General features: G+C 36.9%; 1 protein-coding gene across 2 annotated transcripts in view; it reads left to right on the forward strand.

Moving 5' to 3' along the window:
- CLIC4 (CLIC family member 4) overlaps window positions 1–19,037 on the forward strand; it is a 78,442-nt gene extending 59,405 nt beyond the window's left edge. For both annotated transcript variants that reach the window (XM_086328623.1, XM_086328627.1), the window contains 2 exons: window positions 14,084–14,265; window positions 15,445–19,037. In XM_086328623.1, coding sequence (XP_086184749.1) covers window positions 14,084–14,265; window positions 15,445–15,609 — 347 coding nt within the window. In that variant the 3' untranslated portion in view covers window positions 15,610–19,037. The remainder of the gene's footprint in view (window positions 1–14,083; window positions 14,266–15,444) is intronic.
- The last annotated feature ends 1,489 nt before the right edge of the window (window positions 19,038–20,526 follow it).

The following is a 20,526-nucleotide window of genomic DNA, read 5'->3' on the forward strand; positions in this document are numbered from 1 at the left end:
ATTCAGGCTTTTAAAAATTACTATTAAATTTTTAAATTGCAGCATTTTACAATTTAGTATTGAATTTCAGTGGTTTCTGGAATGATATTCACTGCATGAAATCGTGTTTCTATAGGGAAAGGAAAAACTTTAGTGCTCAGGCCTGTCTTACATCTATTAAATGTGTTTGAGTAGCTGCCGTAGCTAGGGAGCAATTTTCCTTAGTAATTGTCTTTATTTTTTTTTTTTTTTGACTAATGGTTCTGCATGAGTCTTTTATACACTGAGTAAACAGTTCACTGGGGCCCCTCCTATCCAGAGACAGTATCTCTCCTCTGTTCTACCTTCCTTCCTGCAGGTGACTGTTCTCTGTACACCCAGATGTTCTTGCTGAACATCTTCTATGAACTTGTTCTATGAACTCTCTTAAAGTCATAATGTTTTTATTTCTCAATGTGGCTCTTGGAAACTAGAGGGTGGTTGAAATTTCTTTTGATGCTTGGTAAAGAGGAGAGGGAAATAAAATGTGTCTGCTTTAAAAAAAAATTGCTTTGAGGGCTGGGAATGGGGGAGGAGACTAGGGGAGAAAGTGACTCACTTAAGTATAACTTTGTATTCTATTTTTTCCTATCAATTTGTTCCTGTCTTAAGTAGCCACCTACATTTACTGTCCTTTGAATGCTGTAACCAATAAGAACAAACAACATAGTGGATTATACCGCGCATAACTTAGAAGGCTTTTTATATTAAATTACCTATTGGTAAATAAGAATTCCAGTTGCCAAACAACTTCCCCCCACACTGCCATGAGACTTTAGAAAACAGTATTCCAAATCACTTTGGAGCTTACTGGGTCTCCCTTGTGTATGTTTGTTGCAGGTCTTTTATCTGTCTGTTTAGTACAATTAAATACCTTAAATAAGCCTTAATGATCTACCTTCTTATTCCTCCAAATAATAAACAGCCTACATATACATTGATAGATTTTTTATTTTACATGGTAAATTAAAGTAGGCAAGTCTTTGATTGGTTTTTAAAACCTATTAAACATTTCACAAAATTCAGTGTGTTTGGACAGTTTTAAGGCCTTTTAGGACCTACTTCTATCTATGTAAGGGATTAGATGTTTGGATACTTTAGCAGTTGGGCTAGTGAAACAGAAGGGCCAACGCTTATATCAGGGTACAGAGTAAATAAAAAAGATTTAGAGAATAAAATAAAGGAAACATAGATAGATAAAACATATAATTCTTTAGTAACATGTAAAGGTGACCGAGAGTAACTGTGTTTTCTTTTGAAACATTAAAGGAGAAATTAATGGGTAATTACTTTTATGGGTTGGGTTAGGTATGACCTGTCCCAGATCTCACACTTTTTTTTTTCCAATTCTGTGATGTCCTTAATTTATATAATTTATTAAGCTCCCAAGTGTAACCCATAGATAATTTGTTAGTCTGTTGATGTTTATAATATTCTTAAGAGGTCAGTGAATTTAGCAATGATGAATCTGCCATTATATCCTCAGAGGCATATTCCATAATGTCTCAATTCCCATTTTTAAATGGAGGCAAGGAATCTTTAGGTTCTGATTAGTTCCTTTTTATTCAAAGTTTATTCTCCCTCCCTGTTTACCTCCTCTCTTGTGCTGCCTGCCCTCCACCAAAAAGTGTGTGAAATAGAGGATGATTGTTCATCATTGTAGCAGTGAAACTGTATTGGGTATTTAATCGTTTTTAAGTACCTAATACCTCTCTCTGTTTTCTGCCAACATGTTACCAGATCTTTAAAAATTGCTTGTGTAAGATTACCTCTTTATTAAAACTAGCAGTAGCTTTAAAATAGTTTTATTGATGTAAGTGCACATAATTTTTTTCTTCACTATAAATTATATTCTTTTTCTGTAACAGAAATTGTCTTGTTATAGTTAATGCCTTCTGCCTTGTTCTTACTCATTCAAATTACACAATTCATAGAGTAATTCATGCTTATTGAAGAAGTTAAAATAGTACAGAAATTAATAAAACTTCAGTGTCCTTTTTGAGTCAATCATATAACCTGTTCCCCAACAGTTAGGATGTCTCCTTCTTTTTTCTGTGCACACATATTGTACTTAAATGTGTATTTGTGTGTGTATGTGTGTGTGTGTACACACACAGCAGTTGTCTTTATCATGTATTATATGGTAGAAATACTTCCATTTCAAAGTGTAGATCTCCCTCACTTTAAGAAATGCTGCTTAATATTCCATAATATGGATATTTTTGGTTAACTATTTCACTACTGACATTTAGAGTGCCTCAAGTTTTTTCATTATGACAAACTGTGCTGCCTCTGATGTCCTTGTGCTAGATTTCAAATAGGTCAAAAGATTTTGTTCTCCAAAGACTATACCAGTTTATCATCCCACCGTGAAGGTATTCATATCCCCACACTTCTGATCCTGGTGTGTTTGTGTGTTTGTGAGAGTGTTTGTTAATATTTTTATTTTTCACAATTAAATTTAAAAATGATTTGTATAGCCTCTGTTGTACTTCGTAATTTTTTTTTGAGAACTTTTGAAATACCTTCTTAGAGATACAGCATTAGTACAGTAGGGGTATTAGAGAATAATAGTGCTTGTTATTAGTTACAAAAGACAAGGAGCTTAAAAAAGGAGTTACTTTCTTTTTTTTAATATAAATTTATTGATTTTAATTGGAGGCTAATCACTTTACAATATTGTATTGGTGTTGCCGTACAGCAACATGAAAGGAGCTACTTTCTATTACTTTACAATATTGTATTGTTTCGCCATACAGCAGCACGAAAGGAATTACTTTCTGATGGCCTGCTACTGCCTCCTAGTGGTTACCCTTGAGATTTTCATCTTAACCAACTTCAAATTCCTCTGTGATGGTTTGTCTTCAAAACTTTATTATGTTTATTAAATGATGTTCTTTAGTTCTTGTTACCTCATTTTTTAGTTCTCGTTACCTCATTTTTCATTTTTATCCATTCCTTATATTGTTACATAAAAATTGTATCAAACTAATTCATCCTTCTTTGTTTTCTTTAATACACCCTTTATTCCAGCATTCTTAACTATGAAAAATCACTAACACTGGCCGAGTACAGCAAGTCGACTTCATTGCAGGTATTTTGCTAAGTCCAAAATTACAGGGCAGCAATTGTAGTGTTCTGTTAGCCTCTGAATTTTAGTGCCTTACAGCTACAAATGTAAACACTGTACATTAGAGACCTTGTAAATTTAGGATATTTTATTTTTCTTTTGGGTACTTTTGAGAATTAATTCAGGAAAAGGATTTATTTAGAGCAGATCAGAGATCGTAAACTTGCTTAGACTGGTCATGCCACTCAAGTGCCGTTTGAGACATTATTTCAGTGTTTGAATTCCTTATTATCTTTCCTTGTAGGCCACTATCCTGTTCATTGTAATCTGATCAAAGAACAAGTCCTTGTATCTAATGTGTATTTATTCTGTATTCACTGCTTTTGACAGAAGCATATTGAATCTTCAAAAGTGAAAGCAAGCACTTCCAAGTATTTTATTTTTGCCTCAAGATCTGACACTTATATTTACAGCCCTGGAGCCATATAAGGGCTTCCCTGATAGCTAAGTTGGTAAAGAATCTGCTTGCTATGCAGGAGACCCTGGTTCGATTCCTGGGTCAGGAAGATCCTCTGGATCCATATACTTGCTAACTAGTCAGCTTTTTCTTACTGCCTCCTCTATGAGCCTCTGAAATTTACAGTTCACTTTATAATATTCAGGGAGTTGTAACAAGTCAAATTCCAAGATGTCAGATGTCTCCTTTCTTTGATGTTGAGAAAGGGCAAATTCTCTTCTCCTTTATCTCAGTATCTATAAGATAGGATAATATCTACTTTATGTCCTGTGACTGCTCTGAGAATCAGTTCTCTTAACATATGTTCATCAAGTTTTTCAACTGAACAATAAGAAAGTAATGATTGTTTTTTATTTATGAATTTTAAATGGTAAAGGCAAAACAGACATTTTCAAATAAACAGAAACCAAACATTCATGTTAGCAGGCTCATACTAAATGAAATACTACTAAAAGTAGCTTTTCAGGCAGAAGGAAAATGATTTCAAATGAATACCCAGAGATGTAGGAAGGAAGAGAAACCAAAAAGTAGTACAAATATATTACAAAATATAAATGAATACTGTCTGTATAGAACAGTAGTAACTTCTGAGATTTAAAATATATGTCAAATTAATAGAAAAACCAATAGTAGCATGTGAGTGAAGTGAAGTCACTCAGTTGTGTCTGACTCTTTGCGAGCCCATGGACTGTATAGTCCATGGAATTCTCCAGGCCAGAATATTGGGGTGGGTAGCCTTTTCCTTCTCCAGGGGATCTTCCCAACCTAGGGATTGAACCCAGGTATCCTGTATTGCAGGTGGATTCTTTACCAGCTGAGCCACAAGGGAAGCCCAGGTGAGACAGGAAGGCAGTTAAATACAGTTAGAGTGTTCTAGGGCTCTTGTATTATCCTGAAAATGGTAAAAGTTATAATTAAGCTTTAGTAAGTCAAGGAAACATTCTAGCCAAAAAAATGTGTAATACATGAGTGAGGGAGAAATGAATAATAATATGTATTTTTTAATTAATCCAAAAGAAGGCAAGAAAGTAGAAGAGAACAAGAATAGGCAAATAGAAAACAAATGTATGATGGCAGTTCTAAACCAAAGTTTGTTTAGATGTAAATGATTCAGATACTCCCAAGTAGAAAACAAAATTTGCTAACAGGATTAAAAATAGTTGTTTTTGTACAAGAAGAAATACTCCCCCTTCACACACATTTGAAATACACACAGATAGATAGACAGATCATCAGACCCAGGAAAGTTGAATGTAACAGTGTAAATACTAACCAAAAGAAAGATGGTAAAGCTATATAGACGTTGCACAAAGTAGACTTTGAGGAAAGAAGCATTGCTAGAGATAATGAAACATGTTTCAGAATGATTTAAAAAGATCAATCTACCAAGAAAATAAAATAACTCTAGATTTATATTTATAAATAAATTCACTACCCTGGCCTGGAGAAGTCCATGGACTGTATAGTCCATGGGATCACAGAGTCGGACATGACTGAGCGACTTTCCCTTTCACCCTCAAAATATATAAACCAGATTGACAGAGCTAAAAGAGAAATAAACTAATCCACAATCTTGGTGGGAGATCTTAACTGACTCCTTTAGTAACTGTTAGAATCTGCCAAAAAGAAAAATTCAGTGAGAATATAGAAGAATTGAATAAGACAGTAAACAAGTTTAATCTCACTGATGTTATAAATTTAATCTCACAGTGCCCCCAAACTGCAGAATATACCCTTGTGTTTCAAATGCACATGAAACACAAAATTGACTGTAAAGCTGATGTGTGTGTGTGTGCTTAGTCACCCAGTCGTGTCTGACTCTTTGCAACGCCGTGGACTATGTAGCCTGCCAGGCTCCTCTGTCTATGGGGATTCTCCAGGTGAGAATACTGGAGTGGGTTGCCATGCCCTTCTCGAGGGGATCTTCCCAACCCAGGAATTGAACCCAGGTCTCCCACACTGCAGACAGATTCTTTACTATCTGAGCCACTCAGTTCAGTTCAGTTCAGTTCAGTTGTGTCTGACTCTTTGCGACCCCATGAACTGCAGCATGCAGGCCTCCCTATCCATCACCAACTCCTGGAGTTTACTCAAACTCATGTCCATTGAGTTGGTGATGCCATCCAACCATCTCATCCTCTGTTGCCCCCTTCTTCTCCCACCTCAATCTTTCCCAGCATCAAGGTCTTTTCCAGTGAGTGAGTTCTTCACATCAGGTGGCCAACGTATTGGAGTTTCAGCTTCAGCATCAGTCCTTCCAATGAACACTCAGGACTGATTTCCTTTAGGATGGACAGGTTGGTTGGATCTCCTTGCTGTCCAAGGGAGTCTCAAGAGTCTTCTCCAACACTGCAGTTCAAAAGCATCAATTCTTTGGTGCTCAGCTTTCTTTACAGTCCAACTCTCACATCCATACCTGACTACTGAAAAACCGTAGCTTTGACTCGATGGACCTTTGTTGGCAAAGTAATGTCTCTGCTTTTTAATATGCTGTCTAGGTTGGTCGTAACTTTTCTGCCAAGGAGCAACATCTTAATTTCATGGCTGCAGTCACCATCTGCAGTGATTTTGGAGCCCCGAAAAATAGTCTGTCACTGTTTTCATTGTTTCCCTATCTATTTGCCATGAAGTGATCGAACCAGATGCCATGATCTTAGTTTTCTGAATGTTGAGCTTTAAGCCAACTTTTTCACTCTCTTTCACTTTAATCAAGAGGCTCTTTAGTTCTTCTTCACTTTCTGCCATAAGGGTGGTGTCATCTGCATATTTAAGGTTATTGATATTTCTCCCAGCAAACTTGATTCCGTCTTGTGCTTTATCCAGCATTTCTCATGATATACTCTGCATATAAGTTAAATAAACAGGGTGACAATATACAGCCTTGACTTACTCCTTTCCCGATTTGAAACCAGTCTGTTGTTCCTTGTCCAGTTCTAACTGTTCCTTCCTGACCTGTATACAGATCTCTCAAGAGGCAGGTCAGGTGGTCTGGTATTCTGAGCCTCTAGGGAAACCCATAAAGCTGAACCATAAAGCAAATCTGAAAAATTTTCCGAAAGAAATTGACATCATATCAACCACAAAGAAAATAAGCTAGATATTGGTAGCAAAAGTACAGCTAGAAAATTTCTACATGTTTGAAAAATAAGCAGTGTCTTTCTGAATAACCCATGGGTTGAAGAATAATATGATGAAAATATACCACGTCTAAACTTATATGCTATCATTTGGGCTTCCCAGGTGGTGCTAGTGGTAAAGAATCCACCTGCCAGTGCAGGAGACACAAGAGATGCAGGTTCAATTCCTGGGTTGGGAAGATCCCCTGGAGTAGGAAGTAACCACCCATTCTAGTATTCTTGTCTGGAAAATTCTATGGACAGAGGAGCCTGGCAGGCTACAGTGTGTGGGGCCATAAAGAGTCTGACAAAACTGAGTGTACACACACAAAGCTTCTTTAGAGGAAAATTTATAGCTCTAAATCTGTATATTAGAAAAAAAGAGCTAAAAATTGGTAACCTTAAAGTATCCACCTTAGGGATTTAGTTAGATCAGCAAATTAAACCCAAGAAAGTAGAAGGAATGAGATACTCAAAGAATAGAATTTTATGAAATAGAAGAAAACTAGGAGAGGATTAGCAAAGCTAAAAGTTCTTTGAAAAGTATAATAAGAAAATTGATAAATTCTTCACAGGAAAAATCAAGTAAAAGAAGGTAATAACCATTTTTAGCAATGAAAGGGAATTACTACAGATCTTACATTTAAATGATTTGGGGAGGATATTATGAAAATGTTTATGTTTATAAATTTGAAAACACTTGCATAAATTTACGGAGAGTACCATGTAAGAAAATTATTACAAGAAGTGATTCAAGATGTGAATTCTCTTATATCTATAATTAAAAACCGTCTCACAAAGATGGCTTCACTGATGAACTCTTCTAAGTATTTGGGGAAGATGTAACATCAGTCTTGCATATACTCTTCCAGGAAACAGAAAAGAGGAAATACGTCTGAGCTTGCTTTTTAAGGTCAAACGATAGAAAAACATCAAAAGGAAGGAGTCTTTCAGGCCAGTCTCTCTCAAACAGTCATAAAAGTCTAAAACAAAATATGCCAGATCCAGCAATATGATAAAAGATCATATATATAGTCAAGTTGAGTTTAATTCAGGAATGGAAGATTGGACATTCAAAAAAATCTATTCAAATTGTCACAATAATAGAATACAAGAGAAAAACTATGATATTATTTCAATTGATGCAGAAAAAGTACTTGATAAAATTTAATACTATTAAAATGTTTATTTAAAAAAATAAACTATATATAGCAAGGAATTTCCCTAATCTGACAGAGAATCCACAGAAAAGTCATACTTAATAGAGGAATAGTGAAAGATTTCCTCTTCAAACCAAAACTAGAACACAGTGCTACTGTCACCACTTCTATTAGCATTGTATTGGTGGTTTTGACCAGCATAATAGGCAAGAAAAAGTAATGCATTATATGAGACTTGTGAAAGAAGGGATAAATTTGTCATTATTCTTAATATAATCAAAAATGTAGAAAATCCAAAGTAATCTACAGACACACCCTAAGAATTAAAAAAAAGTGAATTATCAGAGTGATTGCATATGAGGCTATTATAAAAATGAGTTTTATTTGTGCCTGCTAGCAAGAAGCATTAGAAAATGTGATAAAAATATTTATACAATAAAAAATATCAGATATTTAGGAATAAACTTAACAAAAATGGACAAGACTTCTGCATAGAAAACATAGAAGCAATCTCTTTTAATTTCATAAAACTGAATAAAATTTAAAAAAAATGATATTCATAGATTGGGACACTCAAAATTATAAAGATGCCAGTTCTCAAATTGAAGTTGTGTTGAATCTATAGATCATTCAGAAGTTCAACAGTTTGTGTGTGTATCTACGTGTGCTTACACACATGTAAATTAACACGCTAATTCTACAGTTTATGAGGGAAATGTAAGGAGCCAGGAATAGTCAAGATGATCTTGAAGAAAGATGTGTTTGAAAACTTATACTGCCTGATATCAGGATGTGTTGTAAAGGTACAGTAGCTAAAACAGTGTGGTATTAACAGAAGGATAGACAAATAGAACAAAAAACAGAATGCAGAGTCAAAAAACATCCCTCTATACACAATCAATTCTAAGTGGATTAGAGATATAAATATACTTGGTAAAATATCTTCCAGAAGATAATGGAGAATAGCTTCATAATTTGCCTTTAGATAACCAAGGCAAACCATTCAATATCACAGTAATCCAAATCTATGCCTCAACCAGTAATGCTGAAGAAACTGAAGGTGAACGGTTCTGTGAGGACCTTCTAGAACTAACACCAAAAAAAGATGTCGTTTTCATCATAGGGGACTAGAATGCAAAAGTTGGAAGTCAAGAGATTTCTGGAGTAACAGGCAAGTTTGGCCTTGGAATACAAAATGAAGCAGGGCAAAGGCTAACAGAGTTTTGCGAACAGAACGCACTAGTCATAGCAAGCGCCCTCTTCCAACAACACAAGAGACTACTCTACACATGCACATCACCAGATGGTCAATACGGAAATCAGATTGATTATATTCTTTGTAGCTGGAGATGGAGAAGTCTATACAGTCAGGAAAAACAAGACCAGAAGCTGATTGTGGCTCCGATCATGAACTCCTTAATGCCAAATTGAGACTTAAATTGAAGAAAGTTGGGGAAACCACTAGTGGTTTTCAGGTATGACCTAAATCAAATCCGTTATGATTGATTATACAGTTCAGTTCAGTCGCTCAGTCGTGTCTGACTCTTTGCGACCCCATGAATTGCAGCACGCCAGGCCTCCCTGTCCATCACCAGCTCCCGGAGTTCACTCAAACTCACGTCCATCGAGTTGGTGATGCCATCCAGCCATCTCATCCTCTGTCGTCCCCTTCTCCTCCTGCCCCCAATCCCTCCCAGCATCAGAGTCTTTTCCAGTGAGTCAACTCTTTGCATGAGGTGGCCAAAGTACTGGAGTTTCAGCTTTAGCATCATTCCTGCCAAAGAACACCCAGGACTGATCTCCTTTAGAATGGAGTGGTTGGATCTCCTTACAGTCCAAGGGACTCTAAAGAGTCTTCTCCAACACCACAGTTCAAAGTGACAAATAGATTCAAGGAATTAGATCTGATAGAGTGCCTGAAGAACTATGGACAGAGGTTCATGACATTGTACAGGAGGCAGTGATCAAGGCCATCTACAAGAAAAGGAAATGCAAAAAGGCAAAATGGTTGTCTGAGGAGGCCTTACATATAGCTGAGAAAAGAAGAGAAGAGAAAGGCAAAGGAAAAAAGGAAAGATATACCCATTTGAATGCAAAGTTCCAAAGAATAACAAGAAGAGGGATAAGGTCTTCCTCAGTGATCAATGCAAAGAAATAGAGAAAACAACAGAATGGGAAAGACTAGAGATCTCTTCAAGAAAATTTAAAGATACTAAAGGAATATTTCATGCAAAGTTGGGCACAATAAAGGACAAATGGTATGGACCTAACAGAAGCAGAAGATATTAAGAAAAGGTGGCAAGAATACACAGAAATATCTTAATGACCCAGATAACCATGATGATCACTCACCTAGAGCCAGACATCCTGGAATGTGAAGTCAAGTGGGCCTTAGGAAGCATCACTACAAATAAAGCTAGTGGAGGTGATGGAATTCCAGTTGAGCTATTTCAAATCTTAAAAGATGATGCTGTGAAAGTGCTGCACTCAATATGCCAGCAAATTTGGAAAACTCAGCGGTGGCCACAGGACTGGAAAAGGTCAGTTTTCATTCCAATCCTAAGGAAAGGTAATGCCAAAGAATGTTCAAACTACTGCACAATTGCACTCATCTCACACTCTAGCAAAGTAACGCTCAAAATTCTCCAAGCCAGGCTTCAACAGTATGTGAACTATGAACTTCCAGATATTCAAGCTGGATTTAGAAAAAGCAAAGGAGCCAGAGATCAAATTGCCATCATCCATTGGATCATCGAAAAAGCAAGAGAATTCCAGAAAAACATCTACTTCTGCTTTATTGACTATGCCAAAGCCTTTGACTGTGTGGATCACAACAAACTGTTGAAAATTCCCAAGAGATGGGAATACCAGAGCACCTTACCTGCCTCCTGAGAAATCTGTATGCAGGTCAAGAAGCAACAGTTAGAACTGGACATGGAACAATGGACTGGTTCCAAATCAGGAAAGGAGTACGTCATGGATGTATATTGTCACCCTACTTATTTAACTTATTTGCAGAGTACATCGTGCAAAATGCCAGGCTGGATGAAGCACAAGCTGGAATCAAGATTGCCAGGAGAAATATCAATAACCTCAGATGTGCAGATGACACTACCTTATGGCAGAAAGCAAAGAGGAATTGAACAGCCTCTTGATGAAAGTGAAATAGGAGAGTGAAAAAGTTGGCTTAAAGCTCAGCATTCAGAAAACTAAGATCATGGCATCTGGTCCCATCACTTCATGGCAAATGGATGGGGAAACAATGAAAATAGTGACAGACTTTTTTATTTTGGGGGGCTCAAAAATCACTGCAGATGGTGACTGCAGCCATGAAATTAAAAGACGCTCCTTGGCAGAAAAGTTAGGAGCAACCTAGACATCATATTAAAAAGTAGAGACATTATTTGCCCACAAAGGTCTGTCTAGTTAAAGCTATGGTTTTTCTAGTAGTCATGTATGGATGTGAGAGTTAGACCATAAAGAAAGCTGAGTGCCAAGGAATTGATGCATCTGAACCATGGGGTTGGAGAAGACTCTTGAGAGTCCCTTGGACTGCAGGGAGATCCAATCAGTCCATCCTAAAGAAAATCAGTCCTGAATATTCATTGGAAGGACTGATGCTGAAGCTGAAACTCCAATACTTTGGCCACCTGATGCGAAGAACTGACTCATTGGAAAAGACCATGATGCCAGGAAAGACTGAAGCCAGAAGGAGAAGGGGCTGACAGAGGATAAGATGATTGGATGGCATCACCAACTCGATGGACATGAGTTTGAGTAAAGTCTGGGAGTTGGTGATGGACAGAGAGGCCTGGTGTGCTGCAGCCCATCGGGTTGTAAAGAGAGACACGACTGAGCAGCTGAACTGAACAGAAGGTTTCTTAAGCTGAACACAAAGTACTGATCATAAAAGAAAAAAATAAATGGGACTACATTAGGTTTAGTGATTTATGTTCATCAGAAGTCATCATTAAGCAAGTGAAAAGCAAGAAGGAATGTGTAATACATGGAAGCACAAAGAATTTGCATCTGCAGTATATAAAAAAACTGCAAGTCAGTACAACAGATAGTCCAAGAGAAAACTGAGCAAACAGCACTTTACAAAAAGCAGATATCCAAAGAGGCAATAAAGAGGAAAAGATTAAAACCAAATCTGTCATCCTCAAAAAGGGTTAAAATTAAAGAGACTATACCAAATGTTGAAGTTGTGAAGTCACTGGAACGTCCATACCTGCTGCTTGCTGTGCTGAACTTGGAAAACTGATCAATTTCTACTAAAATTGGATGCACGCATACCCTATAACCTACACCTCCACTTAAAAAAAGCTGAAGGGACCTCCCTGGTGGTCCAGGGAATAAGACTCCACACTCCCACTGAAGGGATCACCATGAGAGTCTTTTGTTGATCAGCTTCTCTATACCACTTTCATTTTCCCAGGTATAAACTCAGAGAGTGGGGACCTTTTATGTTTTATTCAGTAGTGAATTTAATGACGCTTAGAACAAAACTTGGCATATACTAGGGCTTCAGTTTGTGTTTTGTTGAATACTTCTGTCCTTTTTCCATATTCAGCTTGGTTTCCAAGCTCAGAAGGTTTTTATCTCTTATGTACTTCTAAACCCTTTTTATACCTACAGCCATCTACCTAAGACCACCATCTATTGTCTGGACTGCTTTGAAGGGATCAAGGGATGAGTTGGGGGGAGCAGTCTGGAGCAAGTGTTGTGTTTGGACATTTGTGTTGCTGGTGAAATATCTAGTATATAGCATGTAAAGCTTTCCCTTTTTCTGTAATGGATCCAACTTTATTCAAACTTACAAGTAATACAGAGTGTCACCTTATGATTTTAACTTTCTTTTATGGCAAGTACATGTACTGTACTCATCATTGTGAACTCATCTATTCTGGGGGTGGGAGATACAGGTGGGTTGAGAAGATAAAAGGTAAAAAAAAAAATTTTTTTAAAAAGGGATAAGCAAGGGTCTGTCTTTGTTACTTCATACCCATTCTAATGGTGTTCCCATCCCCTCTTTGCTAAGGGTCACCGACCTTGACTTTCTAAATATACAGAGGGGCTGCATGCTACTGTTCTCTGAATTATAATAATTTTAGCATCTTAATGTATTTTGCGGGCTTCCTTGATGGCTCAGCGGTAAAGAATCCACCTGCCAGTGCAGGAGATGCAGGTTTGACCCCTGGGTCAGGAAGATCCTCTGTAGAAGGAAATGGTAACCCACTCCATTAGTAATGGAGTAAATCCCATGGTAAATCCCATGGACAGAAGAGCCTGGTGGGCTACAGTCTACAGGGTTGCAAAGAGTCACATCCGACTTAGTGAATAGACAGCAACAAACTCTATTTTGCTGAAAGTGAAATCGCTCAGTTGTATCCGACTCTTTGCGACCCCATAGACGGTAGCCTACCAGGCTCCTCCGTCCATGGGATTTTCCAGGCAAGAGTGCTGGAGTGGGTTGCCATTTCCTTCTCCAAAGGATCTTCCCGACCCAGGGATCGAACCTGGGTATCCCGCATTGCAGGCAGACGCTTTACCGTCTGAGCCACCAGGGAAACCTGAAGAGGGCTCCAGTTCAGTATTGTAAATTGAACTCTCATCTGCTCTCTGTTTTTCATATTATTATAAGATAGTGCTATTTTTGGCTTCTTGTATATATTAAGGCAGTGCAGAAACTTCAGGCTTCTCTACTTGAATTGGTGTTTCTTAACACATTTCATGGATATAAATCCAAATATTTTTATAGGAGCAGGATTTAAAATTGAGGGCAAGAATCTCTGTCTCAGCAAGACTTTCTTCTCTATATTTGAAATAATAGGTTTGTCTTTTCTCATCCATTTTTGTTTGTTTGTTTTGTTTTCCAGTTTAGACATCAACTGTGTTGGGCCATGATGCGTTTGTATATGGGGCATTTAGTTATTAACAAATGTTTATAGATGACATTATCTGAAATGATCATACTTGTTTTTATATTTATCTGTAGTTTTACTTGTAAATTTGTCTCATCTCTCCTCCCCAAGTGAATAAATAAGCTCCGGGAGAGTAGGAACCTTGTCTGTTTTGTACCCCAGTGTCAGCGAGACCAGTTACTGACTGAAGGAGTAACACTTCTTGAAGTCTTACTTCAAAGTAAGACTTTGGGGATTGGGTGGTTTTCCTTCTTATAGCATTTCCATCTTTCTTTCAGCTTTGGAGCGAGGTCTCTTGAAAACACTGCAGAAACTAGATGAATATCTGAATTCTCCCCTCCCTGATGAAATTGATGAGAATAGTATGGAGGACATTAAGTTTTCCACACGTAAATTTCTGGATGGCAATGAAATGACACTAGCTGACTGCAACCTGCTGCCCAAGCTGCACATTGTCAAGGTAGGCCTGCAGGATGTGGGTCACGTTGCTCTTAAACCTGATACCTTTTTACAAAGACAGGACTCCCCCTGTGTGTAAAACTTGACTGGTATTCTGACACTCACTATTTAGAACCTCCAAACAGTGTAACTTAATGTTGTCTAGGCAATAGGTGAAACACCCTAAGGTGTATTAAATGGAAAATTGTGTATTAAAATCAATGCCTATGAGAAATGGAAAAAATTTTTTTCTGTGACTGCATAAAAATTCAAGGTAACTTTAAAGTGCTTGCTACACTTACATACAGCATCAAACTTTGTTCTTTGATCACCTGGCTTTTTCTTTGCAAGGCAGAAAATATTTACTGAGCATTTATTGTGTGACTACATTTACTGGGTTTCCCAGGTAACACTAGTGGGGAGACATAAGAGACATGGGTTTGATCCCTGAGTTGGGAAGATCCCCTGGAGGAGGGCACAGCAACCCACTCCAGTATTCTTGCCTGGAGAATCCTATGGACAGAGGAGCCTGGCGGGCTGTGGTCCATAGGGTCACAAAGAGTCGGACTCGACTGAGCGGCTAACACAAGTGACAGTGTGTGAAACACTGTGCTGTGCACTAAAGATCAAGGTCAAGAAAAACAGGTCTCGACTAGTGTGTGTGTTTGCAGCGATATCTTTTCAATCCATCTCTCAGAATAATGGAAATAAAAACAAGAATAAACAAATGGGACCTACCTAAACTCAAAAACTTTTGCACAGCAAAGGAAACAAACAAAATGAAGAGACAACCCACAGATTGGGAGAAAATATTTGCAAACGATGTGACTGACAGGAGATTAGTCTCCAAAATTTACAAACATCTCATGATTTTTAACAACATCAGAACAACCCAATCAAAAAATGGACCGAAGACCTAAACTATTGTGTATGTTTTAAAGTATTTATCCAGTGATTGCACTTGACTGTTTCTCTTGTTGGTAAAGGCAGGCGTTTGCAGTCACCACCACACTTCTGAATTTCTGGTGTGGTTTGCGGTCCTTATCATTATTTTAAATGTCTAGTTATAATGAAGGGGACAGACTTCAAGTAGAGGCAGTTTTGAGAGGTTCACGGAATTAATTTGCCCTAAAATCAGATACATGTCTGGTTTATAAGACATGGCATATAAACATTAACTTTTGATCTCTTTGTATTTTAGGTGGTGGCAAAAAAATACCGCAACTTCGATATTCCAAAAGGAATGACTGGCATCTGGAGATACCTAACTAATGCCTACAGTAGGGATGAGTTCACCAACACCTGCCCCAGTGATAAGGAGGTTGAAATAGCATACAGTGATGTAGCCAAGAGACTTACCAAATAAAAGAGCACTTATGAGAGAAGCGTCTTCACATCTTCCCCTGACTAAGAACATACTTTCCCTAACAGACTGCTCCTCTTCCTAGAAAGTAGAAACTTTATTTGGCACGAACATGCAGTTATTCCAGATTAGGATAAAGGATAGACAAGGTATAGTAGCTCTCTCGAAATATATATACTCCTAAGCAGTATTATTTTAAAATTCATTTACCCTGCCTATATCCCCTAGCCTGTATCCTCCTCTCCTCCAATTTGGAGACACTCCATCACAAACTTTCACTTTAACGGTAGTTTAAAGGTAGTGTGCCATCTCTCTGGAGCCTTCATCCCTGGAGTCCATTCACTGTGTATCGATGACAGAAATTTTGAGGTGCACTGTTCAACTGTTAAAATAGTAACCGTAAAAAAAATTTAAAAAATAGTAACCGTGACCCCTTCAGTCAGGCCCAAACTGGTGCATAATGCATGGTACAAGGAATATTTATGTATTTTTGGAATTTTATAATATTTAGTAAGAGTATATGAAAGGATTGCTACTGTATCAAAGTATTCTATTTCAGTTTAGTCTATCCTGGATATGTACTAAAGGATGTTACCACCCGAGAAGAGTGCTTTCTACCAAAAGTCAGTGCAGATTTTGTTATTTTACTTTGTACATGGATTTTTACTTTTGCCTAAAAGCATTTTTCTTTCATACTAATGATACTATCTGACACTACTTAGAAGCTGGAAGTTCAGAGGGAAGGATGGTATTTTCAAGATCTTCTCAAGCATATTATGAATATAAGAGAAACCAATGGGCACCTGATACGCTCAGTCTAAATATGTTACTGGTTATATGTATTCTGTCCAGTGCCATTCATTTGGAACATTATTGCTCTCTTCCTATATTGTAAAAGTGCTCTTTTTTAAGGTAAGCATCAGCCTTGCTGTCTGTAGATCTTCTGAGCAACACTATGTACACTGATATTTGGTTCATTTAGCTCTAGCAGTGCAATGATTAGTAATGTAAAAGTTAGCCTAAGGAAGATAGCATGGATTTGTCAACATATCAAGTAGAGTTTTGTTTATAAAGCATATTTGATAATCTAAAGAGTGCAGTATAAATCCTATATTAAAAATAAGATTAAACAGGTTATTATTCCATCCCATTTACTGTTAGACTTCAGGCAAGGTATGGTTCACTCCTTTTGGACTAAATTATAGTTGTGATGGTGACTTCATATTTACTGCAGTTTTGCCTAATCTCAATCATTGCATTTCCTTCAATTAAATTTTTCTGAAGCTACATTGAGGAATAGCACTCTGCATGTTTGTTTCTTAAACTGAAGTCCTAAACCAGGAATTTTTTGTGTGGTAACAAGGGAGGATAAACTTGATGAAAATAAAAGTTTGCTAGGTATTTATTCACTTAAAAAAGAAAAAAATGACTTTCTGTGTACTACTCCAAAGACTGGTTGTGACTATAGTAATGTTTTTGGTCATTTTTATACCTAACTTGTTTAAGAAGTGCTATTTCTCATAGGCTGTTTTTGGAAATTTTAAGTATATTTCTTTAAAATAGCAATGTTTTTTTCCTATGATATGCTAACATTTAGTAAACACTGGCTTTATGGAAGGCAGCCTGATTTTTTATAAGCATTGTGCATTTATATAAATCTATCAGTAATTAGCTTGGTGTAGAAAGATAAGAAAAACTCCATATTGTATCCATTTGGCTCAGGGAGATTTCTTTGCTTTACCTTTTTTAGAACTCCTTATTGCTGAACAAATTTAGGGTACCCACCATTTTGTAATTAAGTATTGGATGATGACTTATCTTGTTCCAGGAAGAAGCACTATCAGGTTATATATTGAGAAATTCTGTGGCAGCAGCTTCCATGGGTGAATTGCATCACTTGTGCACCAGTACACAGACAGCCGTCTTCACTTTTCACTTACTTTTACCATAGGACCAACTTGGCGTCAGGTGATACTGAATCTTGCCTCATAGCTTAAAGCATAATTCAGGCGAAGCAGGGCGTCTGTTTCAAGTGAATGGTGGACTAAGTGATGCAGAGTAGAGGGCTAATGCGGAAAGAGCTACAGTCCTCAAAACAGGGATGAAGAACACATTCTGAAATTCAGTTGTGAAGAGTTTGCCACTTTGGATATTTATTCTCTTCTTTTTAAAAAATGTACCCCATGATTACACTTGGCTGTCTCTCTAGATATCCAAGGAAGGGGGAGGGTCTATCTGTTATAATTTTGATGAAGGCAGAGTTGTGTTTCTGTAGAAAGACAGATCTTATTACTTTATCAGGAAAGTTAGATGAGATTGAGATTGAGATTGGCAAATGGACAAAAGCTAGTAAAAAAAGATGACCCTAGAACATACCTTTTTAACCCCATCTTACATTTGTGGAAAAATCATAGCTTACAGTCTTGGGAAATTTGGGACATGAAAAGTTTTCATGGTAGTTCATGTAGTGTATGGGTTGATGTAATAGAAATAGTCTGATATTATTTCTACAACTACTGAATCATTCTCCCCTTCATTTAAACCCCTTTTGTTTCACTTAAACAAGATAAGAGTCTGAATGGAAGATCTTATAGTTTCCAAGGGGTTCTGAGAAATTTTTGTGTTCAACATTTGGAAGGCTGTCTACTATTTCAGTTGATATAACTTCTCCCTTTAAAAAAAAATATAGATGTGGATTTTCTGTATAGTTCTGTTATTTCCTTTTACCAAGATTGTTGACTTTTGTGATAAAATTCATACAAGATTTTATTTCTTGGTAACTTTGGCTTATACAACTATCTTTAAACCCTTGAGCAATCTGTATACAATGAAGAGGTTTCTGACATTTATTTCTTACACTCATTTGTTTGACTTTAGAATTTAGGCACATTTACTTCTGTTGTTTTGAATCTCTTTAGAGCTGCGTGTAGATAGCTTTTATTTCTGTGCATTTAAAATAATCCATTTAGAAAATATCTACATGGTAAAAATGAGAAGAAATAGAAATGTATTTTTTCATGAACATTTTGATACACATTTCATCAAATTTATTGATTAACCAATTTCTTACACTGGTTATAATCAGTATTTGATTCAGAGAGAGAGAAACATTCATTATTATACTGTATCATTATTTTTATCCCATCCTTTACAAATTACCAAGGTTGGGGCTTTCAAAATTATACTTTTATTATGGAAAAAAATGTCAACTCCCCCAAATCATAAACTTGAACAGAATTGAAGCATTTTTTTTAATTACTTGAAAAGGAAAATGAAAGCTTATTGTAGAATGCTTGTCTTTTCTTTTCTCTCTCTGGAACCAGTATATTGCTGGCAGCTATTGTATTAAAAAATAAAATATATTTTCACTATCATAAAAGGTTCTTTTTTCCCCCTCTCATGAAAATAAATAACAATTTGGGGTAAAAGTGTTTATTTGAGACTATCTTGTTTTTCTTGAGGGGGCAGTTCAGTACATTTAATAGATTAAAGGGGAAAACCATACGATCATCTCAGTAGGTACATAAAATAACTTACAAAAACTTTCACGGTACCCATTCTTAGCAAAACGGGATCAAAGGTTAACTTTTTTTTAACCCAACAAAGACATCTGCCAAAAACCTACAGCAAATTTCATAAATAAATGTGAAACAAGCCCTCATTAAAGTCAGAAGCAAAATACGATTGCCTTCTATCACAGCCATTACTCAGCTATTTTACATAACTACTGTATTTGAGGTATCCTATACCAATGCAGTAAAATCAGTAAAAGAAATAAGGAGTGGAAAAAGATGGACCAAGTGACTTCTCCTTTGTAGATGATACATATATAAAAAAGATGTGAGAGTTGGACTGTGAAGAAGGCTGAGCGCCGAAGAATTGATGCTTTTGAACTGTGGTGTTGGAGAAGACTCTTGAGAGTCCCTTGGACTGCAAGGAGATCCAACCAGTCCATTCTAAAGGAGATCAGCCCTGGGATTTCTTTGGAAGCAATGATGCTAAAGCTGAAACTCCAGTACTTTGGCCACCTCATGTGAAGAGTTGACTCATTGGAAAAGACTCTGATGCTTTTCTATCAGAGGAAATTGGGGAGGGATTGGGGGCAAGAGGAGAAGGGGACGACAGAGGATGAGATGGCTGGATGGCATCACTGACTTGATGGATGTGAGTCTGAGTAAACTCCGGGAGTTGGTGATGGACAGGGAGGCCTGGTGTGCTGCGATTCATGGGGTCGAAAAGAGTCAGACACGACCGAGCGACTGATCTGATCTGATTAGAAATAATAAAATTCAATTGCTTACTAGATACAAGATTGAACTATATACTAACATTAACCACATTAAAAATAAATAGATAACATTCATTTCTTCTAGAAGAAAACTGGGTGACAGAAAAATGGATGAGAATTGTCAGTGTTACTTTTTTGAGCTTTTGGAAATTTGTACCATAAATACATTACCTATTCTTTTTAAAAAGTACTTTAAAAGATCATCTCTAAGGTATTTGGGATAAAACCTGATAAAGTATGTGCAATTCCTTGATGGAGAAAAGTACAAAATATTATTAAAGAACCTAAAAGAAACCTACTCAATGGATAGGTATACCATGTTTGTGGATGGAGAATGTAAAAGTTATAAGAATTTCATTTGTTTTAAGTAATTTATAAATTCAGTATATTTTCCCAACAAAATCCCAAGAGGGTTTTTTTTTGGGGGGGTGGGGCGGGACACAGATAAATGGATTTAAAATATAAATGTGGAAGAAGTATGCTCCCCAAATAGCCAACATATATCTGGAAGGAGAGGGAAAGAAAAGAAACTTGCTTGACAGGATATAAAGTCTTAAAAGCTTAATATAATTGATGAGTAGGATATATTAGGTCACATCAACTCAACACTCCTGCTGCAACTACCAGAAAAA

Source organism: Bos grunniens, chromosome 2 (genome assembly GCF_055505025.1).
Source record: "Bos grunniens cultivar Pamir isolate PY7600 chromosome 2, Bosgru_T2T1.0, whole genome shotgun sequence".
NCBI classification, from domain to species: Eukaryota; Metazoa; Chordata; class Mammalia; order Artiodactyla; family Bovidae; genus Bos; species Bos grunniens.